Source organism: Alligator sinensis, unplaced genomic scaffold (assembly GCF_000455745.1).
Source record: "Alligator sinensis unplaced genomic scaffold, ASM45574v1 scaffold456_1, whole genome shotgun sequence".
Taxonomy (NCBI): Eukaryota; Metazoa; Chordata; order Crocodylia; family Alligatoridae; genus Alligator; species Alligator sinensis.
The window spans coordinates 1345102-1358058 of NW_005842311.1; the positions used below are offsets into that span (position 1 = coordinate 1345102).

General features: G+C 38.6%; 1 protein-coding gene across 4 annotated transcripts in view; it reads left to right on the forward strand.

The window, feature by feature from the left end:
• CUL1 (cullin 1) overlaps nucleotides 1-12957 on the forward strand; it is a 75077-nt gene that overhangs the window by 58838 nt on the left and 3282 nt on the right. For all 4 annotated transcript variants that reach the window (XM_025209836.1, XM_006028401.3, XM_025209838.1 and 1 more), the window contains exons 10-19: nucleotides 268-375; nucleotides 458-564; nucleotides 1820-1868; nucleotides 2169-2300; nucleotides 3289-3406; nucleotides 5191-5267; nucleotides 6133-6264; nucleotides 7116-7208; nucleotides 9874-9921; nucleotides 9997-10079. In XM_025209836.1, the coding sequence (XP_025065621.1) occupies nucleotides 268-375; nucleotides 458-564; nucleotides 1820-1868; nucleotides 2169-2300; nucleotides 3289-3406; nucleotides 5191-5267; nucleotides 6133-6264; nucleotides 7116-7208; nucleotides 9874-9921; nucleotides 9997-10079 (947 nt within the window). The remainder of the gene's footprint in view (nucleotides 1-267; nucleotides 376-457; nucleotides 565-1819; nucleotides 1869-2168; nucleotides 2301-3288; nucleotides 3407-5190; nucleotides 5268-6132; nucleotides 6265-7115; nucleotides 7209-9873; nucleotides 9922-9996; nucleotides 10080-12957) is intronic.

Sequence of the window (12957 nt, forward strand, 5' to 3'; positions counted from 1 at the left end):
TAATAAATAATAGTATTTACTATTATATCGATAGTACTAGAGATCTAATTACGAAGTAGTACCAGTTTTTGACTGATATCTGCTTTTTCTTTTGCTGGAATGCCCAGAGGTGTTTAGAATGTTTCCTTGTTTTAAAATACAAGTTTATTAATTTAATTTTCACTCTATAAATCTTCTTTAAAGGAAGTAGCATAGCTCTATGTTGGAGGCAGGAGGAAGAGCTGGTTAATGTGTTTTATTGCAAGCAACAAGCTGTTTTTCTTTTAGGATCCAAAAATGTATGTACAGACAGTGTTGGATGTCCATAAGAAATATAATGCTCTAGTGATGTCTGCATTCAATAATGATGCTGGTTTTGTTGCTGCATTAGATAAAGTAAGTATAATTAGCATCTGTGGTAACAATTCCATCTCATTGTCTAAGGAGGTTTTAAGTTTCACTTTTCTGTAATTTGCAGGCTTGTGGTCGGTTTATAAATAATAACGCAGTAACAAAAATGGCCCAGTCATCTAGTAAATCCCCAGAGCTGCTGGCACGATATTGTGACTCTTTGCTAAAGAAAAGGTATGTTTGTCATACACAGTTAGACGTTTTTTGCAGGTTCCTTGTACAGAAATCATCATTGTGAAGTAAAATTATGCATCCTTACAAAAGTGTATTTCATTCTTAAAGATCTAACACGATTTGAAGCAAGCAAGAAAGTACTATATAGTAAGTGCCCAAAAGCTCTACAGAATTTGAACTGGAACACTTCAAATTTTATTTTTAATTTGCTAAAAAACATTTCTTACTTTGTTTTTTCACGTTTACAATGTAGATTTATTAATCTTTCCAAGATAGTGATTAGTGGGGTTTTTTTCCAAATCATAGAACAAAGAAGTATTTTTGCTTTTTGTTAATATTCTTGTCTCCATCTTTTTTTATTGTTACTTCCTTCTCAATGGAAACCAAACAAGTCAAAAAACTGTCCTGTACTCTTGTTATTCCCACCCAATGTCCCACTCAGTACTTGCCATCAAGTAATTTAGCCACCTGTGAAATGAGCTGATAAAATTACTGGTGTACTGGTAATGATATTGGAAGTGATAGGCAACCTTTATTAACTCTTTCTTCTAAGAGACCAAGATTCTATCACAGCCTCTGGTTATCACTGCATGGTAAAGTGGTTTTGCCTTCAAGCCTAGAGCATGGACCTAGTCTACGAGTATTTATTTGCTCTAGTTTTAGTGTTGAGATAAACTTGATGGGAAGATGATGTAGGGGGGAAAACATTGTTTTGTTCTTAGCTTTTAAGTTTCAAGATTCACCTGTGTAACTCTTTCAACTGTGTGACTACAGGTATAAGAACAACCTCTTTTATAATGCATAAACATAAGACTATTAATGAAAGACTATAGTGAGTACCTGAAAAAAGTGTATAGTTGTATGTGGCTGTTTCTTTCCTATTGTGGGGGTCCTTCGCAGAGGTCTCTTTTGCTCTCCTGAGTACAGGGAGTTTCAGCTTTAAAAATCTACCGCTTGCATTCAGTGCATCAGTCAGTGTAAGTGAGAGAATGATGCACATTTGTATCACTCTGCGTCTTTAATGAGAGGATGGGGAAATACTGTTTTTCCCTTCTGAAGAATCTCTGATAGGTTACAACTCTGAAATGAAAATAGATTTTTGAGCCAGTCTTTGCTTTACCCCAGTGCTTGCTTATGAAATAAGTATCTAGATATGCTTGCCATGTCTTGAGTCTAGAATACAAATCAGATTCATAATTTAGGAATCATAAGCTTGTTCAAATAACATAAAAACAATGCACTTTTTTGATTGCAGCTCTAAAAATCCAGAAGAAGCAGAACTAGAAGATACACTTAATCAAGTGGTAAGATTCTTAAATAAAAAGTTTTCTTTTGTGCAAACATTTAACCACCATAGATCAATCAGATTATCATAGACAATTGTGGAACATACAAAAAATTCCATATATTTCAGAGTGTTTCTTTTTTATTTAAGACTTTAGCTTTTATTAACATTCTTAACAATCTGCCAAATACCTTGTTCTGAAAAACATTTTTCTTATATCAATAACTTGATACTACCTGTGAAGTAAATGTTGGACTTCTATGTAAGTATGAACTTTTAGGTATTTTCCTCTAATCAGAAGGTGTTTTGGCTTCTCCAGATGGTTGTCTTCAAATACATTGAAGACAAAGATGTGTTTCAAAAGTTCTATGCTAAAATGCTTGCAAAGAGACTTGTACACCAGAACAGTGCCAGTGATGATGCTGAGGCAAGCATGATCTCTAAGCTGAAGGTAAGACTTTCAGCCCTAATTGCTTCACTCTACACTTCCCAAATTATAATCTCTTAACAGTAGCTAGGAAGGCATTGGAGTATGCTGTGAAATTTTCTGCAGCTTTTATTTAAACATCTGGTATGGAAATCAAGCTGGACTGTCTGCTGCTTTTAATCCCTGAGAGATTGTAGTCCATGTATTTGGCTGGTCAAATGAAAACTTAAAGTAGTCTTCCTGTCCAAATAAACAACTGCAGTATTGGCTCCCCAGTTTGTCACATAGTGTATCCTCCCCCTTATCCATCATTGACATTTTAGCCAAGTAAAATCTCAGGAGAGAGATTCATAATTTGCGTGATTGTGCTTCTGCTTAGAGCAACCATGACAAAACCTTATTTCTGTACAGCTTTTTTTGAAGGAAAAGTAAATTATTGGTATCCATAATTTTCCATTCTCATCATTGTAGTCTAAAGGGTTGGCACATAGGCTTTTGTGCTGGGGGCTATTACATTCCTGGCAGTGGCCACAGCTATATGAGATGCTGCTGCGTGGTTATTACTGCACATTTATTTAGTGCTTGTATAAACACTAAAGTAGAAAATAAACGCGCAGTACCCGAGTTACTGTGCAGTAGTGCCAGCAAACACCTTTTTTGTGACACTACTGCACAGTAGCATCGCATCATGGTTTTTGCCACGTGACATCACTGCACAATAGTATCAGGCTACTGCGCAGTCAGCGTCTTGTGTAGAAGCAGGTAGGTTTCTGTAAGCTTTCATTTTACTTCGAAATAACTTTGCCCCCTACACTCTTGGTAGCAGTACAGCTCTGAAAAACGCTACACAAGATCACTGCTTCAAGGTGTTTTTTCATAGGGGGGAACTGGACATTATAAATTTCTTAAGAAAATTGAAACGTACTAGAGAATCCTGTATTTCTTGCTAAGTTTATTTTCCTGATGTTGAAATGCGTGGCCCTGTAGGCAAAGCTGTGCTCTTTCATTACAGCAAGCTTGTGGCTTTGAGTACACCTCCAAACTTCAGAGGATGTTCCAAGATATTGGTGTAAGCAAGGATTTGAATGAGCAATTTAAAAAGCACCTGACCAATTCAGAACCATTAGACCGTAAGTATTTAACCTAATATCCTTATTTCAGAAGCTAAGTTGCTGTTGAATAGCCAAACTGCTTCTTCATTCTAAATACATGAGAAAATGGCTGTTTCATGAAGGAAATTTTGTGGTTTGTATAACATTGAAAACTGGAATGATTAAATCTTGAACTTAGACTTTTTAAATGCAGCTTTTGGGTCTGGTTCACATGTTCCAACTGTACCATAAGCCCCTTGCTATAAGCAGACTCTTTTTTGTTTTATCGCTCACAGTTGGGGTAGCTATTAAATTAAGTTGAATCCTGTCTTTGTCTCCTTTGTTATGATAGAGGAGATGTGTGTTTATTACTTGTTCTTGCCTTTGATTAAAATCTTGACTTGTATAGGAATAGTACTGAAAAGGGCAGGGTTTTTTGCTCAGTAGATAGCCAGATTGATTTCAGCTACAAAGATCTTTTTCACTTCAGTTCCTCATTGAAATGGAATCCCTCTGCATGGGAGTAATTGCTTGATATACACTGAGCTACATTACTGTGTGCCACTTTCATGTCGTATTTAACTACTGTTATATTATAAATGTACTGACTTTCCCCAAGTTGCCTCAGTACACTTTTGGGAAGGCCTTTAATTAAATAGTTGTACACAATTTTTTTTGTTAAGTCCTGTGTTTTCTCTTTTTAGAAAATTAGGGGAGCCTACAAGAAAGCCTACACAATTCATATCTTAAGCTATGAATTAACTGTTTGGACTCAAGAAAGAGACTTTGGAGTTATTGCAGATAGTTCTCTAAAAGCCAATAAGATGTTGGGCATCATTCAAAAGGGAATTGAAAACAAAATGGAAAACATCATCCTGCCACTATATAAAATCCACAGTGCACCTACGCCTTGAACACTGTACAGTTTTACACTTCTTAAAAAGGATGTAGCTAAATTACAAAGGGTACAGAGAAGGGTAGCCAAGATGATCAGGGGTATGGAGCAGCTGCAATGCAAGGAGAGACAAGAAGTCTTAGGACTTCAGTTTGGAAAAGAGAAGGCTGAAGGGGGAATATGACAGATGTCTAGTAAATTCCTGAAGCATATGGACAAAATATATAGAGGAACTGTTATTCACCAAGTCTCAGAATATTAAGCTAGGGATGACCCCACCTGAAATTAGTAGAAGATAAGTGTAAAAGAAGAAAGAGAGAGAACTTCTATATGCAACATGTAGTTAACTTGTGGAGTGCTCTATCTCAGGAGGTTGTAGAGGCAGATAGTATAGCCACATTTAAAAAGGATTAGATAAAAGTGTGACTGATAGGTCCAATAATAACTATTACATAACAGTCAGGGATGTATCCTCTAATATCCCTAAACATTTATGGTGGTGGATGCTAAGGGATGGATCACTCAAGGTATGCCCTGTTCATATTCTCTCCCTTAACGAATCTACTATTGTCACTGCTGGTGATGGGACTCTGAGCTAGATGGACCATTCTCATCTGACCCAGTATGGATCACTCCTGATAGGAAACTCAGAATTCATCTTTACAATAAATCTAAATCTGACACCGTTCAACTTCAACTTCACCTTTGTCTTGTAGGGAGTCTTTAATTTTAATCAAATGCTCTGTACATTGTAATGCTCATTCTCTTTTGTTGTTAAAGTTAATGCTGTATCGTTTTGAGTAGTACAGAGCCCTTTCTGTTTGGGAAGGCCTCTCCCAATGCTACACATATGACAAGACTGTAGTACAGTAGGGAAGACAGCTGAAGAGCCTGTTAATCTATGTGCATTTCTTTTTTTTTTTTTCAGTGGATTTCAGCATACAGGTTCTGAGTTCTGGTTCATGGCCTTTTCAGCAGTCCTGCACATTTGCTCTGCCTTCTGAGGTGAGGTGATAAACATATTTGCCTTTTAAACAAAAGTTTCCATTTACATAGAAAGCTCTTCATTTTCTTCAATATGACCAAAAATGAATTCCAATCAAGTATTTCCTGCCATAAAATGTCAGTATTTGAAACCTTTCCCTTGTCTTAAAGATGTCCTATAAACAAGTAAAATAAATAGAAAATTGACGTAAACTCCTTCTTTATGACATATAAAAAAGTTCTGCAAGATTTTTTTTTTTTTTTTATTTTATAAATAGGTAATATCAAGTCTTGTCTTCCTTGCTGCAAAACATCCTGAAGGGGTGCGGATAAGATGCATAACTCTTGTGCCCTGTTGAATGCTCATGAATCTTTAATCAAGATACACTTTTCTCCAGAGTGTTTAGTAGTCACTGAAATAGAATAAATATTAGCTTTTTAAAAGCTGTCTTTTCATTAAGAATGGGTTTACCCCTCTTAATCATTCCAGATCTCTAATAACTATTGAGATGACATTATCACTAGTTGTCTATCTAGTAACTGTTCCTCAGCCTAGTCAAGAGGGGATGAAAGAGGATAAAAGTAAATTACCGTTCTTGCCTTACTTAACACATTGCATGCTTACAAGAAAGACGGTTGTGTTGTCCTGTCTCCTCCACCTCTTTCTCTCTACCCCTCCCTTTGCAGATAACATTTGAAAATGAAATTATCACAAAAGAAAACTTCTTATGAGATTTGTTTCCTATCTGTGCCTTCGGGAAAGCATGTTATTACAGATGGTCTGAATTGTTTCATAAACTAAATTTTAGCAGTCTCTTTATAATGGAAATACAATGACAACATTTAATTTTGGGTTTGTTTGGATTTTTTGTTTTGTTTTAAACAGTTGGAACGTAGTTATCAGAGATTTACAGCTTTTTATGCCAGTCGTCATAGTGGAAGAAAATTAACTTGGTTGTATCAGCTATCCAAAGGGGAACTTGTTACCAACTGTTTCAAAAATAGATACACATTACAGGTGAGAATAACATTTAATTAATGAAGGGATGTGATGATTATGAGGAAAAATAGTCCAAGCGCAAAGTTGGGGTCTTTGTGGGCTTCAGTCCTTCGTCTCCCACTCACTTCTTCTGTTGCCTGCGCAAGTTGCTTAGCCTCACTTTGTCTCTTTACCCATCTCTTAGATGGGGATTATAGCAGTTCTTTCCTTCAAAAGGATGTTGTGAAGAAGTAGACCTTAGACAATGTGAGGTTCACAGTGTTTTGGTAATGGGGATTAGATAAATACCTGAGACGAAATGTGAAGAAACATTTTTGTAATGAGTTACTTTGAGCTATTATGTGCAGGGAAACTGAGTTTGGAAGCTCCTAATATAACTTGTTTGCACACAGATTACCCATACAGTGAGACTGAAGAGAGAAAGTTAGGGCTTGGCCTTTTTGAGATTCCCTGCGTTGATAAAACCAAACCTGGGTGCTCCCTGGATTGAGAAAAGAAATAGGAAGTAACTGTTTTGGGTTCAAAATTTTAAGGCAGCTAAAAAGTGGAAAGGAAAATCACTTTTTAAACTCTGCAAAATATTGATTTTTTCCTTTTGTGAAAATAGGCATTTACACACTTGAGGTCAGCTGCTATTCAGTTTTGTAAAATGAAAAGTGGGCAGGCTATAAGCAGTACTCAAAACCTGGAATTTCCACCTGGAAAATATGTCCATTTCTATTTAGGACCTGTGTAGGACCTGAACTCTGGTGAAAAATTAGGTCTTCAAAAGTTTTACAATTGTTCTTTAAAAGCTCTCCAACGTGTATGGTTTTATTCACTTAGAATTTATATTTGTCCTTTCCTTTCTCTTTTTGGGGATCTGGAAGGCATCAACATTCCAAATGGCAATCCTGCTGCAGTACAACACAGAAGATGCTTATACCGTACAACAACTGACAGACAGTACTCAGATCAAAATGGTAGTGTCTTACTTACTTATGTCTTGTGTTACATGAGATTTATATTACCATTACAGTGTAAAATCTTTGTCGTGGGGTTCAGGGTGCTGGTATCATGGGAAGAGGAGCACAAGGTTGGAACTGTTCAAAAGCAGTTTGGCTTTTTGGGTAAACTTTGCTTTCCAGCAGTGGCAACTTTCTAAGTTTCATTTTGGTAGTTTCGAAACAAACCTGAAGCTTGTATATGTGACCATTGATCCTTGGTTTAAACTTTTAGATTTGCTCACTAAAGTCTTCCTTTTCTGCAGTAATAGATTGGTTTTCCATTATGTTTTGTTCGAAACTGCTGTTTATGAGCAGGGTTATTTATTCCCTGTTTCCCTTTATTATTCTTTTCAGAGAATCTCCCATCTTCTATATCTTTTAACAGAAACAAAATGTGAATGAATTGATAAATATAGATGCATGGCTCATTTCATCTGCTTGGAAAAGAGGTTTCTTATTGTGTCCTCAATATGAGTCTTCCCCCTCGGCAGTTAGGAGGCACGTGCGTTTTTGCTAGTACGTTCATATAGGGTCTGCAAGTGCATGTTGGGTTAAGTGACTCCTAATCGGCAAACCGAGTTCTTAATAAGAAACTGCTGTCTTTTCTTTGCTGAGGATTTTCCTCTAATACAGACATTCATTGCCAGCCATGCTGATGTAGCTGCATTTAGAGGCGTAGCTAACTATTCCAGTGCCCTGGGCAGAGCCAGAGGGTGGGAAGGGGCAAGGTGAGGGAGGATGTGCTGAGTGCTGGAGAACAGGGGTGAAGGAGTAGGTAGTTTTATTTGAGAAGGTAGGGGCTCACAGGGAGGTGTACCTGACAGAGGGCTAGGGGCTTTGACTGCATGAAGCAGGAACAGAAATTCCCCCTTAGCCTCAGCCTTTCCCATTCCCTTTCCAAGCCTCTCCATGTGTGGGAGATGCCACTGCAGCAGGAGGAGGTCTGTCTGTAACCTGTCTGCAAGAGTTAATCTGGCAGCTGCTGCTGAATTGTATACCTAATGATACTATAAAAACCTTAATTTAGTGTCCGAAGGAGCAGCTGTTAGAGGGTGAAGCCCAACACCTCCCCATGCAGTAGCGGTCTCCCCCACTAGGACTGCTCTCAGTCTGTGCTGTCAGAGCCTCCTGTCCCTATTCTGTTGCCCCTCTGCTCCCATTTGGTCATCACCCAAGGCTTGTGCACAAGTTGGTCGCCCTAGTTATGCTACCATCTGTACCTAAGGAAAATCTTGTGTTGTAAACGGACAAAGCCGCCACTTGCATTGATGGAGCGTATGCTTCCGTGAAATTCAAATAACTGTTGCAAGTATTAGCTTTGCATGTCCCACTACAGTTACTACAGGGTTTGTCAATGCAGCATAACGCATGCACGGCAGTATTGCCCCCATTACACTTGGGTATCTTGGTTACCTGTGCATGACACTGCATTGCACCATCTTGACAGGCCCTCAGTAGCTTTCCACCGTTGGCTGTAGCCAAGGCAAATTCCCAGGCTAGATGTGGTCTGAGAAATACTGGATTCAGAAATCTGCTACGTTGCATCAAAATTCTCAGAAAGTGCAAATGTCAAGTCAAAAGTCTTTGAGTAGCTATATTCCTGCATGTCAGTACAGTTTTATGGGGAAAAGAGCTATTTTTTGAGGAATTTATTAGTCTGACATAAGAGAATACATTGAAACCAAAGTGGAGTTTGTTTGTCTTTAACCTTCAATAACAAGCTGTCTTTAATGCTTCCTGTATGTTTTTGCAGTTGTCCTCAGGCTTCAGTTTTCACTGTCTGAAGCAGTGACTTTCAACTAGGGTGCCGCAAGATCCTTTAAGGGCTTTGTGGAGTTCCACTCAGTATTAGCACTGTTAGCTGTTCAAACACCTAGACATAATCCACAAAATAAACCCAGAGATTACAAATAAAATTCCATTCAAATAAGAAAATATTCTGACCTGTGGTCTTTCTGAGTTCTTTCCAGCAGAAGAATTGCTCTATTTTTCTGTAGTCATAAAACAAGTGACAGCTAAAACCTGGCATTTTCCATGGGGTGCCTTGAGTCTAACATGCTGAGAACCACTGAACTAAATCATCTGTGTTCTCTATGTGTTTTTGTGTTTGCACAAAATCTGCTTTTCATAGTTATGAAATCTAAAACAAGAATAATTCCAGATATTTAATTTTTATATAAGGGGGGTGGGATTGAACGCCTGGACTGGATCTGCAGGACCAGCATCTCCAGCAGGTCTGGTGGCAGGTCTGGGAACGATGGCAGGATTCAACGTTATCTTTATGGGTCTGGGAGCAGCAGTGGGGGGTCCAGGGATGGCAGAGCCAAGTCATGGCAGCCTGGGCATGGTGGTCCAAGTGGCGACAGGCCAGAAGGTGAGCAGGATATATAGCCCTCTTGCCACAGGTGGCTATGTCCAACAGGATCCAGGGGCCCCATATGCTGTTTCAGGCTCTGCCTCTCCCTGGCCATGCCCCCAGCTTCCAGTCATCTGGCAGGATCGAGCAACTCCATGCACTGGACCTGGCCTGTGACCGGTATCTTCGACACCCCTCACGAGAATCCCAGTTCTTTTGATGCTTGAAAAAAGAAATATATATATTGTTAAGCTTGTATTGCTCAGTTTTTTCTGTTGCTTGTAGGATATCTTGGCACAAGTTCTACAGATCTTATTGAAGTCAAAATTATTGGTAAGTTTTCTCCTTTGCATATTTAATTTATAGAAAATGTTTAGTGAATATTCATTAATTCTTTGTTTCGTATAGGTTTTGGAAGATGAAAATGCCAATGTTGATGAGGTGGAGTTGAAGCCGGATACTTTAATAAAACTGTATCTTGGTTATAAAAAGTAAGAAAAATCTAGTAATATACACCAGTTTTTGGGTGGTTATGGTCTTTGTTTGTTTGGTGGTTTGTTTGTTTGTTTTTTGAAGCTCCTACCACTTATTGTGTTTTGCTTACAATGGTTTAGAAACATCAAAGTCCTTAAAACAAATTGGATTTCCCTCACCATTCATGTTGGTCTCATGTCTTCAATTCATACTTTCATTCTGGCATGCACTAATTCTCATTTCGGCTCACTCAGACTTTAATCAAATGGATATACGTGACTTTTTCAGTTCCTGATTTTTGTGTGCTGCTGCTGATCATGTCTGCTGCTTCCCCCCTCCTCCCCTTGCAGCCCAAGGCAAGCCTTCACTGCTGCTTCTCCCTGTTGGAGAGAGAGATATTAGGGAGTTTACTTTAGAAACCTGGGCTCCAAAGTGTCTTAAAAAAGCAATACTACAGAGAGAATCTTTTTGTTAACTTATTTTGCTTCAGTACCATTTTCTGTACCTATAAACTCCAAATTACTTATTGTATTGAGGTAATTTTTTTGACACTTAAGTAAAAGCTAGCTGTAAACTCAGGCATGCATAACTGCTTTTTTCATATTCAAGAAGCCTTTCAGATTAATCCACTTTAACTTAATCCACGTGCTAAAAAAATAATGAGAAGTGAATTAATGGAAGCGAAAGAAACTTTCTTCAAAACAACCTCTCTTGTATTTAAATATTAAATATCCTTCTTCCAGACCCAAGAAATAACCATTGGGTGGTTCATTCTTTGCTTTGTGAACTCACAAACAACTATGTTATTCTGGCTCAAAAACCGCGATACATTGGCTTTGCTGAAATTCCTAGGAGCAACTTGGCTTACTGGTATCATAGAAATTAAGGGCTGGAAGGGATCTTGAATGATCATCGAATCCAACCCCCTTGCTCTGGGCAGGAATACCACTGAGATCAAATGATCCCAGCAAGGTGTCTGTCCAGTCTCCTCTTGAAGACCTCCAAGGTTGAGGACTGCACCACCTCCTTGGGAAGTCTAGTCCAGATTCTGGTCACCATTACCGTAAAGAAGTTTTTCCTTGCATCCAACCTGAAACCATCCTTTAACAGTTTATGGCCATTGCTCCTTGTCCTCCTTTGGGGCACTCTAGTGAACAGTTTTTCTCCCAGCTGCTGATATTCACTCCTTACGTACTTACAGATGGCCACCAAGTCCTCCCTCAGTCTTTTCTCTTCCCCAAGCTGAACGGTCCCAGATCTCTTAGTCTTTCCTCATAAGGTTTGCCCTCCAGGCCCTTAATCATTCTTGTGGCCTTTCTCTGAATCCTTTTTCAAGGTTATCCACGTCTTTTTTGAAGTGCGGCACCCAGAACTGGACACAGTACTCCAGCTGGGGTCTCACTAGCGCCAGTAGAGAGGTAGCTGAAACCATCTTAGGTTTACAAATGCTGTAGTGTAGGGTTCTGGAAAACATGTTTTAAATTGGTAGGATAAGGAGATTGTCATTGTTATTGTTGAAGTACCTTTTACATTTCAGCTGTTTTTTCCACCTATTTTATAATATTCACATCTATTTTTTGTATTCTACTTTCTAAAGATCAACCCCTTCCTCTGTTTCAGAATTATTCAGAATGGTACCGTCCCATTTTCTGCACTGAAAATATTCCACAGGATTATTTGCCGTATGGCTTTCTGGAAAAATATCAACATTTAACATTAGGCTCAGAACTTAGGATCAGAACTGTTATATCTCTTCATAACATCTATGAAGAGAGATAAAAGTTCTGTATCACTTTTGCCTATCTCACATGCAGCCCAGCCCAGCCCCTGGCCTCTCTACTTTTCATTCCATCCAGGAAGAGCACACATCAACTGCAGAAACTTCCTCAGCTCACAAAGGGTTTTTAAACCTGAAAGCCTGCTTTAAATTTTTTTTTCCAACTATTTAAGTTGGTCTAACAAAAGATATCAGATTCGCCCAAAGAACCTTGTCTGCCTATGTCCTTAGACCAACACGGCTACAGCTTACACCCCTGTAATATGTATGAAGACATTATCAGAATAGCAGTTATATTGGGATGAGTTTGTAATATTATGATCAGCGTATAATCAGCCAACCAATTTGCTACTTTCCCCTAAATGTTGCTGCTCACAATTCATTTACCCCTGCCCTATGAATACATTGGCATAATTGGAATCAAGCATCTCTCACTTAAGATGAAACTCTGGTCTTTCAAAAATTAGTTACAGATTTGACCTTTGTTTGACCAAATGACTAATCGTAGCCCATCTAGTAAATAACTGTTCAAAGTGTCGCGCACTATTCTTGAGTCAGATAAAATATTACATTTTCAAAAGGACAGATGTCCCACTGTAGACACCCATGTGCTGAAGTCCTGTTGACTCGATGAGTATCCCTTGACAATGTGAGTTGGGCACTTTGGAAATGGTATCCACAACATAACTTAGCCTTTACATATTTTCAGGCACACTTAACTTGGAGAGTATTTGTGTTGAGTTTTTTATAGTCAGAGTTCTGATGTACAAACTCCCCTTCATTGTCGAGCTCTTACTGTTTTTGGTTCTCACAAAGTGATAGCATCATTGGTGGGTCTTCTTTGAAATGGACATTCCAAACTATACTATCCAAGGCCCTTGCCTTACCAAGTTGTTTGTGTTGGGCAGACCTCCTTTTACTTCAGAGGGTGGCCTCTTAGATATAGGGATCCCGGAGTGAGGATGCAGTCGTAGGGCTGAGTCCCTTGTTAAGTAAAATATCACTAAAAAATAATCACGGGGAGAAACAAGCTTATTGTTTGGTTCCCTCTGGGATTATGATGTTCATCCTAAATTCCAGGCTCTTTCTTCCTCTGTTCATTACTTTTCAGTGAGATT